Raw genomic sequence first — 16,656 nt, forward strand, 5'->3', positions numbered from 1 at the left:
ACTTCTGTCATTCTTTCTCTGCTGAGCAAAGTATTGTGCAGCAGATGCTCCGTATCAGGAGGGGCTTAGAAAGAAGCTCCCAGGACAGAGCAGATTTTATGTGGTTTAGGAAGTTATACATTATGTATAGGGGATACTCTATGCATGAAGAGAGTAACTATTTTCAGTCTACAGCTATCTTTCTCAGTACATTGTGGAGTGAAGCTGTTTCTGGCAGTGCTGTCCTCAACCCTGTGTCAAACGTTTCCTTGATTACTCACTGAGTTCCAGTTACCAATACCCTTTCTCCTCCGAACACTTACGGGTTGTGACTTATGCTGGTATTTTTCATTCTTTGCTTTCTTTCCAGCAAATTAATCTAATTTACTATTTTAAATAAAGGTTCTGAGTTGCCTTATTTATAGAGCGAGTCCTAAGGAACGTTCAGACACGCCCCTTTGTTTTCTTGAGTGAATGCAGAGGTTCTGCTTTTTGTTAGGTGTGGACATCTTTGTAGGTGACTATTAAATTGTCAGCAGATACTAGACATCACTGACAGTTTCAACATTTAGTAAAATAGCCAACACATTCACAACAGCAGTATCACCCCCGAGGGGAACCAAGAACACCATAAAACAGGCACTCTAAGAGTCTTCTGATAATCTAGTCTAACAAATACCGCTTATGCAGTATATTTCAACTTCAAAGTGCTCTAGTTAATGAATCCTTAAATTTCACTCTGGCAGCAGTTCAGAAAGCTTGAGCTCCACAACATTGAGTTGATTAGAGTTATCTTCTTTATTTTTAATGAGACATATACTAACTCTGGGAGCTCGCTGCAGTATCAGCGTCCTGGGAACCGTCTGCAGGCCATGTGCTCATACTAAATAGAAGCAAAAACATGGAGCAAATTTGTATTGCTGTAATTGTTTGTTGTACGTCTTACAGTGGAACTGTAGAGAATTTAGCAAGAGTCAGATGTTGCCTAACCTGTGTTGTCAGCTTATCTGCATTTGGGCAACACAGAGGGGCTACACAATACAAAGCAGGTTAATTAGAAGTCAGACATCCACAGAAGCAGGCTCTGCCTGACTCCTTGGCTCTGAGTGATTACTGAACAACAGACACGCCAAACCAGGATTCACGGTCCCCCATACAAACCACTACACCAAAATTAGAGATAGCCCTTGCAGCATTTAGAATCTACTGTACAGCTTTTAAATTGCGGTACATACTTTAATTACATCTTTCAGTATGTGCTTTTCCTCCTTTCTTTCTGGATGATTTGGAAAACATTTTTTGCATAATAATCTGATTTAAAATTTTACTTCCAATGTTCTTCAGTTTAGTATCTATTTGATGTTTTAGACAGGAAAGAAGTCCCAGTGTTTGAATCATTTTTCCTGGAGTACCAGAAGCAATGGGATCATCAAAGAAAGATGGCAAACGCGATGTGCATTCACAATAGGGGAAAAATGTTATCTGTTACGGTGTCAGCAATTCCCATCTTGCTAGTACGTACAATTTTCCAATGAAAGGCTTTGAAAAAACAAAGGATTCTGTCATCTGGCAGATGCCAGATGTCCAGAGCAACAAGTTCATAGACCTGACTGGCTTCTCAGGGCACTAGCATTTCTAAGTATCAATTAAAAATATTAAAATAGTGAATTACATGATTCAATGAAACAATTTTAAATACTTTGAGTCTAAACATAAGAAATAGAGTAAATTAAAGCTTCAAGTAGAAACTGCTCAAGTTAAAGCTTTACTTGGAATCTGATCACAATTTATAGTTTGGATTATTTCCTCCCCCTGGATTTGGCAGGGGCTGTACTTATGTAATAGCATATCAGACTATTTAGATCGTAAATGAATCATCAACATCCTGTAGACACGCTCTAACACAAGTGGTTTTTGTACAGTGCAGCAATAAAGCAATGCTTTTCAGGGGTCTGCTGTGTGCTGAACTGCACTTTCCTCGCTGCTTTATAAAGATCTGTGACCTCAGGAAATGCAATCTGTAAAATTCCACCGCTATAAAAATACTTACTTGTTGTATCCTGTACAAGCAAATTTAAAAGATATGTTTAGTCATGGTATAGTTAGCTGCAGACAAGAGTACGCAGATAAATTGAGCTGAAGCTAAATCTTAGAAGGGCACCCAGCTCTCGTGAGAGCTTCCTTTTTCGAGAAAAAGGCCCTGAAAAAAAAAAAAAGGCTGAAGATTTTTAAGTAGATACAGCTGGAGAAGGGGAGGCGGTGACACACCACGTCCCCCGGCCAGCAAGCCTGCCCAGCAGCTTTCGCAAGGCGCGGACTGCACCGCTCCCGCGGGCGGGGCGGGGGGCAGGGCCGGGGTGTCCGGCTGCCAAGGGGCTGCGCGCAGAGGGTGCTGCGAGGTCAGAGGCGGCTCCAATGCCAAGGAATCTGTGAGCCCTGGGACGTGACGCTCCCGCTTTGCTGAGGGATCTCAGCCCGCCTTACTGACAGGAAGGGAAACCAAGAAAATCCTGAGACAGCTAGGAGTTTTCTTTCTTCCCCGGTTAAAAAAAAGCAATCTAGCTCATTCCACACAGCACGTGGAAGCCTTCTTCTCGAAAGTGAGGGACACTTTCGAGGGAGGGGGCTCGAAAACCCTGAAAACCTAGTTAAAAATTACGTAAGATTCCCACGGCCCCTCAGCCGAGGGAAGGCGAGCGGCAGACGCAGCTCACCCGGCGGCCTGCAGGCACCACGGCATCTACTGCCGGCGCAGGAGCCCGCGCTGCGGCGCCGGAGACCCCCGCCCCCTATTCACCCCTATTGCGCGCTCTACCGCACAGACCCACACGGACGTTCCCAAAAGGCAGAAGTACCGTATTTACTGTCGCTACCCCACCACCGCATTTCGCGACGTGGAGCCCAACACGTGCTCCCGTATCTCACGGCGCAGGAGCGCCAGCCCGTAGTTACCCCTACGCTAGCGGCACTCCGGAGAAGCGCATGCGCCGCGCGGCGTCGGGGGCGGGAGCGCGACCGCGACCCGGTGGGGTGAGGAGCGGCCGGCCCCGCCTCCTTCCCGCGGCTCTCGGTGCCGGCGAGGCCTGCCCCGGCCTGGATTCGCCGGCCGGCGGGCCCCGGGGTAGCGCGGAGCCATGGCGCAGCGGCGTGCGGCGGAGCGCGGGCCTTGCCGGGCGGCGGCGGAGAGCGCCAGGCACCAGCGGCAGCTTCTAGAAGGTGCCGAGGGCCGGGGCGGCGGGAGCGCGGGACGCCGTTCTGCCGGCGGGGCCCCCCCGGGGCTGGGGGGGGTGCGGGGGGAGCGGGGCCCGGCAGCCCCCCGCCGCGGGGCCGGAGTGGGCAGCAGCTCGTCCCCCGCTCCTGAGCAAACACGCGGGGCTCCTGCCTGTGTGTGTTGTCCCACCGCCGGCAGGGCTGGAGTACGGAAAGTGGAAGCGGCAGCAGCGGCAGTTCGCTGTGTTTCCCTTCTTCGTCCTCTGAAGTTCTTGGTTTTGTTTTTCTTTTTTTTATATATATATATATTTTTTCTGGAGAAGATGTCATTAAAATACTCGCCGGTGGGGCATTCACGCTTGTAACTGCTACGTAGATGCCGCCCTCGGCCTGAGCAGAGCCAGCGCCCACCTGTGGTGTCACGGTGCCCCGGGAGGGACAAGCGTTAAAGCGACGGCAGCTGGGTGCCCGTCCCGTCCCGGGGGTGCCCGTCCCTCCGCCTGTCACCGCAGCGAGGTGGCCGGTGCCCGGGGTGCCGGTGCCCGGTGCTGTAAGGGTGCACGCACTGGCGCCCCAGTGCGGGTGCGGAGCTGGTGCTGTTTATCTCGCCGTTTAAAATTCTTTGTGCGTGTGGCTGCATGTGTGCTGACCAGCGTGTTGCGTATGGTCACCTCGGTAAAAATCTGAAGAAGAGGGCTAAAATGTAATTGTGTCACTTAATGTACTCCCATTGCTTCCTTTACAGAAAGTAAAGGCTGCTAAAAACTTGTATGTCCAAGTGAAGTCATTTTATATGAGTGCAAAAGATATGTAATTCCCAAGTCTGAGAACTGTCATCTTTATACCCCCAACTAGCGTGTGTCTCCCTGTGTTTTCTCCTGGTGTGTCTCGCCTAACTGGCTAGTGCCTGTGCCTGCTTCTCTTTTTTAAGAGGAAATAAAAATAAAAACCTGTTTATGAGAACTTTTCAAAGTTGCATTGCACGTACTGAAGGTTTAACTGCAACTTAAATCTCTAGTTGACCGAACTGGCAAAACGTTTCTGGCAAAAAGGAAAAACTGCGTGTGGCTTGCTTTGGTTTGGTCCATTTTTTTCTTTACAAATGTAATTGAGGCTTAAATTATTACAGATCATAAAAGTTGACTTCTGTGGGATGCTTGCCAGGAGCTTCAGATTTGCTTGAAAGCTTTCAGGAAATGTGAGCAATGTATTGTGTATGTTATTGAAAGCATCGGTGGGAAGATTGTGTCTGCAGAGAGCTTACCTTAGTGTTTCCTTAAAAGTGTAAGTTTGAAATCTGTTGTAAGATGTGAGGCTTTTCGTTGTTTTGGTTTGTGGTTTTTAACTTTGTTTTTGTTTCATTTCAGGGAAAGCTCAGGCAGAAGGTGGATCAGCACGGACATCACTTCTTATTTTAGTGTCCATCTTCTTATCAGCTGCTTTCCTTATGTTTCTGGTATATAAAAATTTCCCGCAACTTAGTGAGTAAGTATGTTAAGAAAGATTGATTAATTTGCTTTTTGATATCAAATAGTAGAGGCGCCTGCATGGGGTTAAGTGATTTTTAAACTGACATGAGTTAATTATAGACATAATGTTATTTTTTTAAAAAGGGAATTTGAATTTATAACCTAGAATGTCAGGATACAGTTAATACTGAAATACTAACCAGTAGGATCTGTGTAAACAGAGTTGTGCTTGACCTAGGGTTCCTGTTGCACAGTTGAGATACTGTGTTTTGAAAAGTTACCCCCCATCACATGAGCAACGGTAACTCGCTATGCTCTTACTCTTACGTTGAGAGCCAAGACATGCTTGGCTAGACCTAGGTTTACTTTAAAATCCGTTGTGCACTGGTATAACTGGAGGCTGTCATCAAAAGGGGACATCCCTCTTTCTTCATACCTAAGCCTTGCTTTCCCTTTTTCTCCTAGAAAAAAAAACCACCTAGAGTTGCATCTATTACTCGTGTTGGAAAGGTAGATAGTTTGACAAGATGGAAGCCTGCTTGTCTGACCATTTGCTTTTTTTCTTTTAGTAGTTAATTTTCTCTCTGATTAACTTGCATAACAAGTTCAGTTTGCAACAGTCCAATCACTAAGTCTGATACAGAGGAAGAGAGGACACTCAACTGTGCTGCCCAGGGTTGCACCAGATTAAGGTGTGACATGACATTCTGCTCTTACAGCTTTGTTTGTTTGTGAGTTAAAGCTCTGCCGCTCTTGCTGCACTTGAAATGTTATGACCCTAGCGTTGGGGCAGTTACGGTTGGTTTTGGCTGCAATGTTGACTGTTGTTCAGTTGCCAAGGTTTGGTTTGAGTAAATACTTCTTTTTGATCAGGTCTTGGTAAGAAAAAAAGCAATCCTAGAAATGAAGCAGATTATTGCAATGAAAAAAAAAAAGTTTGCAAATATCTAAAATTGAGGATTTTCTAATACAAAACACTGTAAATATTAAGTGTTATCTGAGAACATTATCAATGATAATTGTGGTTTGTTTGCTGATGTAGCTTAGTGATATACTGTATCTAATTATCTCTATATTTCATTGTACTGTTTGATTATATTTACCACCATTCCTGCCTTTTTTTTTTTTTCCCCCAGAGGAGAAAGAGAATGTATAAAGGTTCCTAGAGATATGGATGATGCGAAGGCATTGGGAAAAGTCCTGTCCAAATATAAGGACACATTTTATGTTCAAGTGTTAGTGGCTTATTTTGCCACATATGTTTTGTATCCTTTTTTTGATGTAAAGGGCAGTTTTTATGGAGTCCGTATTTCTCTGGAGAAGAATTGGAAAATATAAACATATAAAGTCTTGATCGTGGGTAAAGAAGGCTAACATACCTAGGTATGTTTATAAATAGACACAAATATTAAAAAAATCTTTTAACTTAGAAACATTTCTTATGTGTTTCATTATGCTTTTTGGGCTGTAGAAAGGGCTTGAGTAGGAGATTGTTGCATGCACATCTAGTAGTAAATGCTGCTGGAGATAGGTATGCAGCTTCACCTTGACTGTGTCTGTTATGAACAATATTTTTAGCTTTAATATTAGATGTGGTCTCATTTTAGTGTTGTGCTAACTTTTTAAATTGCAGACTAAATTGCCAGTTAGTTGATTCTAGAGGAAGACTGAGGCTGCTGCACTGCTCTTCCTTGAGACATTCAAAAGTGCCGTATAAGGATAATTTACAGAATATTTTACAGCATTTTTGAAGGAAAGTGTTTTGAGCCTTCTTTCATCTCTCTAGTGCCCACATAAGAAAAAAAAATCTCTATTTCCCTTTAGGGAGTGCTAAATTTCTGAAGTACTTTCTACCGAAGGAGACACAAAGGCTACCTGTGTTCTCTGTTAACTTCTTTTTCCCCGAGTGCTGCATATATTAATCATTAAACACAGTCTTAACTGGAACACTTAACTAAAGGTTAATAACTTAAAAGCTGTATAAGAGGTCTGTTTCATGGTTTAATGCAGGAGGCTTTCATAACTTAGAGAAAAATTCATTCTGAATGTGCCATTAGTAATTATCCTCTAGCCCCTTCTTTTTAAGTGTAGTTCATGAACAATAGATTTATGAAGAAAATTAAAATGTTAGTTTATATACTAACAAGAAGTAGAACAGAATTGGCTGTTTATTGAACTACCGTAGCAGCTGATGCGATGACATTTACTGTCTCAGCAGTAGGCTGTGATCAGTTGACAAATATGTTACAATTACCTCAGAACCTTGACACTTGCTCAGAAAAAGCTGTACTGGCTGTAATGGACTTACGGAAGATAAATCGGCTTTTTGATATTCCAGTCAATTCAACTCGGACAAAATAGTGTGCGGATTTTTTTTGCTTTATAAGATTTCTGTCCAAAGTGGGCAATACATCATAGTCTCAAGTATGCCTAGCAAGCCTTAAGCTCAACAGCTTGTTTGCCTATACTGCAGAAACTTAATTTTTTGCCTTTTGGAAAAACTTTGACTTACATAGGATACATGATCTCTAATTTATCTAGTGATTGCACTGTGCTTGCTTGTAAGGAAGTAGTAGTTGCCTTCATATATGTCAGTCTTCCATGAAACTCATAGTAGTTACGGGCTTGGACAGTTCTGTGAACCTAGCAGGGAGAGTATCTGACATCTGCGTATCTCCAGTCAGCAATGTAAAATCAGAAATATGTGTTCCTGTAATGTCACAATAAATCCCCAGTGTCAATTGTAGCACAGGTAAGGAGGAAAAAAAACCCTACAGCTTTTATTATTTAGTGACTTAATTTTGTATGTGTAATGAAGAGTCTACCTCTTGTTTCTCTGGGCTTCTTGTGCTACTCTGCAAATTTATTTTTAAGCAAAGCTCTTTAGAGGCTATGCCTGTTTAAATTTATACTTTTTCAAATTGTAATATGTGTCATGACTGCTTATAAAATTAAGGATTGGGTATCTTTAAAAAAAAATACTGTTTTTTCTTAACTAAGATGCATCCAGCTTGCAAACATTTGCAATTCCTGGGTCTATATTTCTCAGTATCCTGTCAGGGTTTCTTTATCCCTTTCCACTGGCCTTATTTCTTGTTTGTCTGGTAAGTATGGAAAATAGTTTGTGAAGGCATGTATTTCTATCTATTTGGAATGCAACCAAGCATCTGAGCAGCTTGCTGTTTGAAATGTTCAGAGTCTGAGCAAAACAGGTATACTTCAGTTTCTGGGGAATGACTGAGTTCTCATTCAGCTCGCTTGTGAGAATGGCGTTACCCACAAAATTTGCTGTAGCATTGGGTGATGATCTAAAAGGCTGAAACTGTCTTAAGTTTTCTTAATAATGGAGGCATCTGAGTGTGAATCAGCCAGTTTCCTTTAATTTAAATATTCTAGGAACACTGGAACCTGATTGTAATTTCAGAATATGATTACTGCATTTTTATTACCACACTGCAAAACACATCTGTTTTTAGATGGCTTAAATACTCAAGAAGCTTAATTTAAGATAGGAAATGTGTATTATTGAGAAGCTTCAAAAGCTGTCATGTACAAAAGATGCAGTCATAATGAGCTTTAGTACATACGAACGAGATAATTGAGTAGGTATGGAGGACCAGATTGATGCATTTTCACATCTGAATCTCTTTAATGCCATTGTGCCTCTTAGTTGCAAAGCTTTCACTGTTCAAAATTGTAAAACTGTGGAATCGCTCAATATTAACTGAAAAGTGATCAGCATTGTCTACTTTGAATGTTAAAATGGATCTAAATGCCTTGGAAATGAAGGAACTGTCTTGGGTCAACAATGTTCTTAGGGAATATGTACATACTGCTGAAGAGCCCTCCAGGCTCAAAGGAGGGCCGCGTACAAGCAGGCTCTGTACAGCCAGTGTAGTTAATAAGGATATAAGGCTAAGATTAGTTAGTGTTTCTGCTCATTTGTTCTTTCTTTTCTTTTTTTTTTTTTTTCTTTTTCCCCAGTGCTCAGGACTTGGAGCTTCATTTTGCTACATGCTTTCATACCTAGTGGGACGTCCTGTTGTATACAGATATTTAACAGAAAAAGCAGTAAAATGGTCAGAACAGGTAAAGTTTCTGGAGATGCTGAAATTTATGATAGAAGATGTGTAGTGGAATAGCATGGAAAGATCGAGGGTATCATGCTCATATATATCTATTTACAGAGAAAGAATTCTGACTTCTTTCTGACACTGTAGGTACTTTCTCTGAGTGTTCTTAAACAGTGGGGAGTATTCCTGTTTTTATGGTATTTTCTGTGAGGAAGTTGTTTTTACCTAAGATGAGCTTGCAACTGATAACCCCTTGGTTTAGCTAATGTCAATAGGAAATCTCTCTGGTTTCAATTTAAAGTAATAGCTCTCTAAGACTCAGAACTAATGAAAGCTGGGTTTGTGTTTTTTTATAGGGGAAGAAAACCTGTAGCTGTATGATTTCAAAAACTTAATTTGAAGATGTTATTGTGGGTGGAGCATTTAGAAACTTTCTCTTACAGTACCTAGTAACATTAGTTTCAGCAAGTGTTATATGTCAGATGAAGTTAAAAATTTTGCAATACAAAATCATAGTGTGATTAGTATTTGACCTCAGGCCTCTTGCTCTGATACTCAAAAACATGGTCAAACTTTTTTTTTTTATGGCAAGTGTGAAGCACAACTTACTAGTGTACTCTGCTCACGATTTGAGGAATGTAAACATATTTTAAACTTGTTCCTCATTAGATAAGATATGGAGCTGTGTATGCATGATTGACCTTATTAAACAGTGTAGTAGCATTTTGACTCTTTACCCGAGTTAATCTTAATACACAATATAATCTTGAGGCTATTCTCTGAGTACCAAATGGTTACTATTTCCATATTCCACAGAAATGGATGTGATTTAAAATTATGTGATTGCACATGTGGTTCATATCTCACTGTTTCCAGGTTAATTGGGCTAGGTCATGATTGCATTTTGAGGGCTAAGACATTTTACATGGAGGATTAATCAATGTTTAAGGGTTTGCCCTTCACTAAGATTAAGAAAACCCCACACTGGTACTACTGAACGGTAGCAGGACTTCAGTGTTGCAGTTAAAGCTAAATTTGTGGGGAAGAAGAGGGTTGTGACTGGGGTGAGTTGCTGCATGAGATTTCAGATGGAATTGCAATCAGACCAGGTTTGATTTCAACTGTTTGGGGCCAGGTGGATCATGTTTAGGCTTAGGCTTAGTGAAGGTCTGCCAGGATAGGCCAGAAGTGGTGGATGCTTTGCTATCCTTGTAACTTGATTTGAGGTTAGAGTTCTTGTTTGAAAGGGCTAAAGCCAGGCTGAGAGGAGGAGAGGTTTTGCTGTAATACTAATGTAAAGAGCTGGGCTAGTCTTGAGAATAGAATTAAGACTGGAAATAAAGTTGGGGCTATTGTGGTTTTTCCTGGGTAAATGTTAATGCTAGGCATTCTAATGTATGGGTAGCCAGGTTTTGCAGCTGTGCTGGCAGTAGCCACCAGGTGAGCTTCAGAGCCATGACCTGGCCCAGTTTCCAAGTGAGGATCACAGTTGCGTTTCAAGTTTGACCCTGAATTAGGATAGAAGGGGTTGAGCGGCAAACTTGATTGCTAGTTCCTGCAAAAGCTTTAGGAATAGCATGATGAGCTGGCTGTGTTGGTTGGGCTGCTGTTAGACAGAGGTTGCTGCACTGAAGTTAGGGTCAGGCTGCTGCTGTGGCTGATGGCTTGTTTGCTGTTTAAGTTGGCTGATTCAGAGCACCGTCACCATGCTGTACCGCAGACTGGTATTTCCAGACCAGCTTTGGTGCTGTTTAGCAGGTGATTCAGGGATGACTCAAGGAAGAGTCACTAGTTGTTTAACTGCTTTTTTATGTTTGCAACTTGTAAATTTCTACAGAAATGCACACCACCCCCACCCACAACAAAGCTCTCATAGTAAAATCATTGTGTGTTTTCGAGGCAGGGATTTATTTTTTTTTTTACTGAATTTGTTTTGCTTTTGTTTTGGCAGGTTGAACGACACAGAGAACACCTCATTAACTACATAATATTTTTGAGAATAACACCTTTTCTTCCCAATTGGTTTATCAATATAACATCTCCTGTAATTAACGTGCCATTGAAAGTATTTTTCATTGGCACTTTTCTAGGTAAGGATTGCGGCTAGTGCACCGCAGGTTGGGGGCAGCCAGGGGGGCTGGTACTGGCCACTCTCTGGGGGCGCTGCTCGGCAGAGGTCGCCGCCTACTGGGCAGCGGAGAGATTGCACAAGGGTACTAGTTGTGTACTTGATGTGTAGAGTTTTAGAGCATCGAAAGATTTTAGTAGTCAGGACTGTTCAGGATGAGAGGTAATGAGGCCAGGCTTAATTACATGCTGAAGGAAACGTACGTTATATGAACACTTGGTTCATATCGCTTATGTATTATAACTTTTTGTTCAACTCCATGACTGTAATACTGCTGTGTACTTCTATAAGCTCCTCTTTTGAGCTCAGCATAGTTGTGTGAGGATGTAATGTGACTTTGATCTGGAGGATTGTTTTTCCCCTTCCCACTCCATTTTGTTCATCGTAATGTATCTTCGTAGGAGTGAATTAGTAATTTAACTATTGTAGTGCTAATCACTTTAGTTTTGTAATTGACATACTTTTTTGCAAATACTTTTCAATCCAGTTAGGAAATAATCTATATTTTTTCTTATGAATTAAATAAAATCGGTTTGTAGAGACAACTTAAAATCTTCAGATTCTGTAAAGAGCAGAGATTATTTTCTTAGTCTTCTATGTTTGCTTTGGTGTTAAAAATATTAAAAATGGCATTAAACCACTTGTTTTGATAAGGGGTTTTGCCTTTGAGTTTTCTATTTATACCCCTTTTTATAAAAAAAAAAAAAGTACAAGGTTACAGTGTCTGAAAATTTTGGTGTTAAAAGTTGGATGACTAATTCATGAATACTTTTTTTTTTCCGCTCTAACAAACTTGATTTTTCTTCCTTTGTCCTCCTACCCTTCTAATTCCCTGCTCCAGGTGTGGCACCACCGTCTTTTGTAGCCATTAAGGCAGGAACAACGCTGTACCAACTTACGACAGCAGGGGAAGCTGTTTCCTGGAACTCTGTTTTTGTTCTCATGATTCTAGCCATCCTCTCCATCCTACCAGCTGTCTTTCAGAAGAAACTGAAACAGAAATTTGAATAAGGATCAAACTGGACCAGAATTTCCCATACTTCATCTCAGGATCAGCACTTCTGATATTTGTATATTTGCTTTTCTATGGGATCTTAAGCAATTAAAGGGGAGGCTTGTAATTGATAAGAATGTCTTTAAATGAACATGTGGCCTAAAATTGAAGGAACTGTGTTAAGAAATGTACTGCTTATAGTTTTGTAACCAAACCGTCAGTGTTTTACTTCGGGAGGGTATGTGTATGGCCCTCAATGTGAGAGAAGTGAAAACACAGATGTAACATTTTGCTCTGATTATATGCAGAGCAAAAGTTGTAATGTAGACATAAACTACAGATAATGCTTTCTAAAACTTGCAGGAAAACGCCTGTAATTATTCAGTCCGGTTTTGTAGCATTCTCTATAGGCTTGCATGTGATCTGGTCTGAGTACATTTCTCATCAATATTTCTCTCTTTTTTTTTTTTTTTTTTTTTTTTCTCTTTTCCCCTTTGGGAGTTCCAAAACAATAGCATAATATAATAACGGTGCTCACTCAGAAACAAAAGTTTTTTGCAGTACTTTAGCTACAATGATATTCTCATCCGGATTGTTTACTTCTATTTATTAGTGCTGTGTGGAATTAAATACTTGAACCTACATCTGCTTTACTAACTGGATTAACAAAGGCAGTGTGTCACATCATTCCCTCTTGTCCTCTGTGAAGTTTTTATTCTGGGAGAGAGTATAGAAAGGGAGAGAGCAGGTTAGAATTTTTATTGTGGCTGGCTGGTAATTTTGAAGTTAGAATTTTAATTTTTTAATGTTGATTATTTTGCCAATATTTCACTTGCATAGATTTATCCTGCCAATTTAAGAAAATTATTGTGTGGTTATATAAAACTTCCAGTTCTCACATGATTTAAAAATGTTTAATTTTAAGCAGTGTAATATTACCATTTTTCAAGCAATATGTAAAGAGTATAAAATTTCCCATTGCAGCTTGATTAGCTAGAAGAAATGTCAGGTGCACAAGTTGGTGCAGCTCTTATTAAAGAGCTGACTCCAAATAATGTTCAAAGCATCATATAACAGAAGGCTCTTGTGTCAGTGTATCTAAAATTGGAAGGGTGATTCCATTTGTTAGGTAAGTCAGTAACTGGCAATGGGCAATGAGCTGTGGTTCACTTTTGAGTAGAAGTACGTATATTCATTCATTAAGGTATATAATACCTCCCCTTGTATGCTTATAAATGTTGTAGTTTGTTGTATTGTCAGTGGAATCCCATAAAATGAGGCGCTGATCAGCAAGGAACTGGGGTGCACATTTAAATTTTATCCTCCTGAAACCCATGCTGCTTATATGCTTTAAGTTGGCGCCCCTGAAGTATCTTGCTGAAATGGGAGTCAACACCCTAGCATATGCTCCAATTCAAGGGTTTATTTGTCCGTCTGCTCGTGTTAACTCATCGTATGATATATCATTGAGATGTAAGAGAAAAGTTCCATAAATGTGATAATATGAAAGGTACTGGTACCTTTTAAAGGGTTTTGTTCCTTTTGTGACATATGTTAATTGACTCCTTTATTTCATCACAGTATTACATGTAAATATATAGTAAATATAATTGATACACTATTTGTCTTTTATTTAAATCTGAGCTGCACAGTAAATGGTATTTTTTACATAGGTAAAGGGATTCATATCACTTCGGTTTGCAAGTTTGTTGTAATATCATTTAGCTTCAGCAATTGTTATTTAGAATTTACTCTAAAAGTGTACTTGATTGGCATTTAAAACTGAACAGTGATTACTTTTATTGCTGTGGGTCTCATCTCAGAGGTCATCGTCTACCCAGGGGATTTATTCCATAGTAAACTTGGGTGTGAATTTAGTTGTTGGGAGCAAGTGTCCCCTGGACTATGGAGTTTGAAGTTGCTGTAGATCCAGCCTACTTTTCTGCATAGTTAATTTTTCATGCAGATGAACTCGCACAATAAATTACCTACTACTTATTGTCCAGTGGCTTTTCTCAAAATTTGTGTCAATTTCTGGTCAACAGATGCTGTTGTAAAATCCCTTCCATGCTATATAAAGCCAATGTTTTGGTGGAACGTTGACACTAAAGAAAGAATTGAACCATGTTTCAGTTGAATGTGAATCGTGCTATCGCTTGACATTTTCAGAGGTGTATTTCACTGTGTTGGTGAGATCAGGATATGTTACTGAAACTGTTGTGTTTCAGCCATAGACTGTGTTCCTGTCACAGTGGCTAAAAGCCCAAGACCTTAAAAAGGTTGAAAATTAGGTTCTTTTCCTTCTGCACCATCACATTTTTTTTAACCTGTACCTTCTGTGTTTATCTTCAGCTGCCAACGGCCTCAGGCAGTTTCCTACCCCATGAGGACTACTTCTGAGGGTTGTGAAGAGTGAGGAAGGCCTTGTGAAAAAGGCACAAAAGCACTGTGCTGTGGGATACTGTACTAGCCTACTCTTTCCTTTAGGGAATCCCAACAATCGATCCAAGAGGTAGCTGTAACACTTTGACAGGCTACCATGAAACAGCCTGGGAAATCAAGAAGATGTAGCTTGGTTTCTTAACCGCAAGGAATTTTGAGCTGTTAGGTGACCTGTTCATCTTTTGTAATCTTGTGATACCTGCATGACATCATTACTAAATGTCTCTTGCTGTTTGTTAGTAAAGCTGTTATATAAAAAATGAAACATTGTATTTTTGAGTATAATGATCACGCTGAACTTTGCACTAAGCTTAATTTTTTATTAACCTGTTTAAAAGGGATGAGTTCTTAAGTGGTATTTTTAATGACCGATTAAAAGTTCAATGGAGCTGCTAACAGCTGTAGATGAGATTGATTCTGTTTCTACCGTTATTTCAGAACACACAGGTAAACTTGCCTTTTTTGTCTGAAATTAATTTCTCACATACAACAGTAATTTTGAAAAGTTTCTGTATTTTGCACTGGAAGGCAATTGGGTCTAACTTGGTTTTCACCTTAATACTGTGTCCGGTTTGTGGAATTCTTTTTTTTGCCTTGTATAGAAAACTGGTGTTGAAAGCTTGCTGAAGGGTTAAGGCAAAAGAAGTGTAAGCTGAGAAGTGACAAGTCTTTCTTTTAAATGTTAGTCAACTATGCTATTATGCAAAGTCAAAACACGGTTGGTTTGGGGTGTTTTTGTTAGGCAACTTTGAAGATTTTTGTGTATGTAAAATGCAGTGTGGATTGCTCTGCTTTGCATTAGAACTGAAGTGTGCTGCCTGCCTCACACCATGCAGTTTACTGTGGATTAAGCCGAACAACCAGCAGCATTGACTCAAGCAGGTAGATGGCCAAGAACTTGAAAGACCAAGCAGCTACTGCAGGTACATTTTTACAAATGTGAGGACTAACTGAAATAGAAGCCTTTGTGAGAGTTGTTGCTACAGGAATGAAATTCATACCTCTAGTGTTTTGCAGTAGAAATATATGAAAAAGGGACAAAACAAGAAATACATTTGGTTTAGTTGCTTTATTTTCTTTCATTCTTTAGTAACAGTGGAGTAATAACTCTGGGAATTGTGGGAGTTGAAGCACGAAGAGCCATACCTTCTAGTTAAATTCCTCCATTCAAAATTAAATTTGGCACAGTGAACAAATCCTGTCCCCGTGGTGCCGCACGAGTGCCTGTCCATGCCTTAGCACCCACTACAAAGCCCATGCCAGAGAGGGAAAGTCAGACTCTCTCCTAAATAGCTGATGAGCTGTTTTTCATAATGGGGGATAATCTGTTCTGCAAGATTACAAAATACGGGCACTCCTCCCCCCTCCCCCCCCCCCCTGCCCCCCAAAGGCTGAAAAGAATTCAGATCAAATTGCAGAAAACTTTCCTTCTGTCATAAATAGTGTGAGGTTTGTGAACTATGTATTTTAGTTTGACAGTGTTAAGAGAGAAATGCAAGAATTTCTGACAGGAGAGCAGGATCTGGAGTGAGCTTTTCAAATTTCCCTGAAAGCGAAGTCAGTTATTCTGATTATTTTTATGACCAGTTGATGTCTTGCAATGACACATTTCTGTCTAACTCACAGCTGGTGGCTTTATAGCTCCAGGTCACACACAATGAAAGACGTTATGGCCTTTTAATACGGGCAATAAATATGAATAAGAGCATAATATATTTACTAACATACTGTAACTCCCCTTCCTGTTCTTAAAAATATTCCACCTAGTGTAGTAATACGCGTTTCATTGTTTTATAGTGCACAAAGAAGAACCTGGGTCTGGATTGTGAGAGCTGAATCAATGACTGGTGTATGACTGTATGAGTGGCCTCATAAAAGCTCCTTTCTTTAGATAATCTTCAGAGAACTGTGCTTCTGTACACCTCTAGGAAGTCAATGGTACCTTTGTAGCTTTGAAAGGTTAGACGGAAAGTTAGTAGGCTGCTCTGGAGATGAGTGGTAGTCCCACAGTGGGAAGTGGCTTTTAAAATTCTGCTTTGACATTTATGGTCGTAACTCCTGATTTTATTTTATTTTCTTTCCACAAGCTAGTCCTTGAGCAGTTGTATCCAACAATCAAATTTGCAATACTTACTGTACTACGAAAAATTCCGTGCCATGGAAAAGTGTTTTGAGCAGATCACTAAATCACTTGTATGTTTGAGTGTTCTGTGTTGAAATGATTTCTCACGGGGAGTATCCCAGGCAGGGGCTGGAAGGGCAGAGCCCTGCTGGTTTGTCGCACCGCCTCCAGTGAGGGAGCAGGGCGTGCTGGGGGCAGCCTCAGCCAAGAGTCCTGGCCATCAGGCAAGTCTGAGGTCA

General features: G+C 40.7%; 1 protein-coding gene across 1 annotated transcript; it reads left to right on the plus strand.

The window, feature by feature from the left end:
* Positions 1-2,964: 2,964 nt before the first annotated feature.
* On the plus strand, positions 2,965-14,704 carry TMEM41B (transmembrane protein 41B). The gene is made up of 7 exons (XM_080404832.1): positions 2,965-3,195; positions 4,557-4,674; positions 5,795-5,923; positions 7,669-7,762; positions 8,643-8,747; positions 10,683-10,821; positions 11,701-14,704. The coding sequence occupies exons 1-7, from the start codon at positions 3,114-3,116 to the stop codon at positions 11,868-11,870; spliced, it is 837 nt and encodes a 278-aa protein (XP_080260958.1). The 5' UTR covers positions 2,965-3,113; the 3' UTR covers positions 11,871-14,704.
* Positions 14,705-16,656: the final 1,952 nt, after the last annotated feature.

The sequence above is a fragment of the Falco punctatus genome (assembly GCF_963210335.1).
Source record: "Falco punctatus genome assembly, chromosome: 10".
NCBI lineage: Eukaryota > Metazoa > Chordata > Aves > Falconiformes > Falconidae > Falco > Falco punctatus.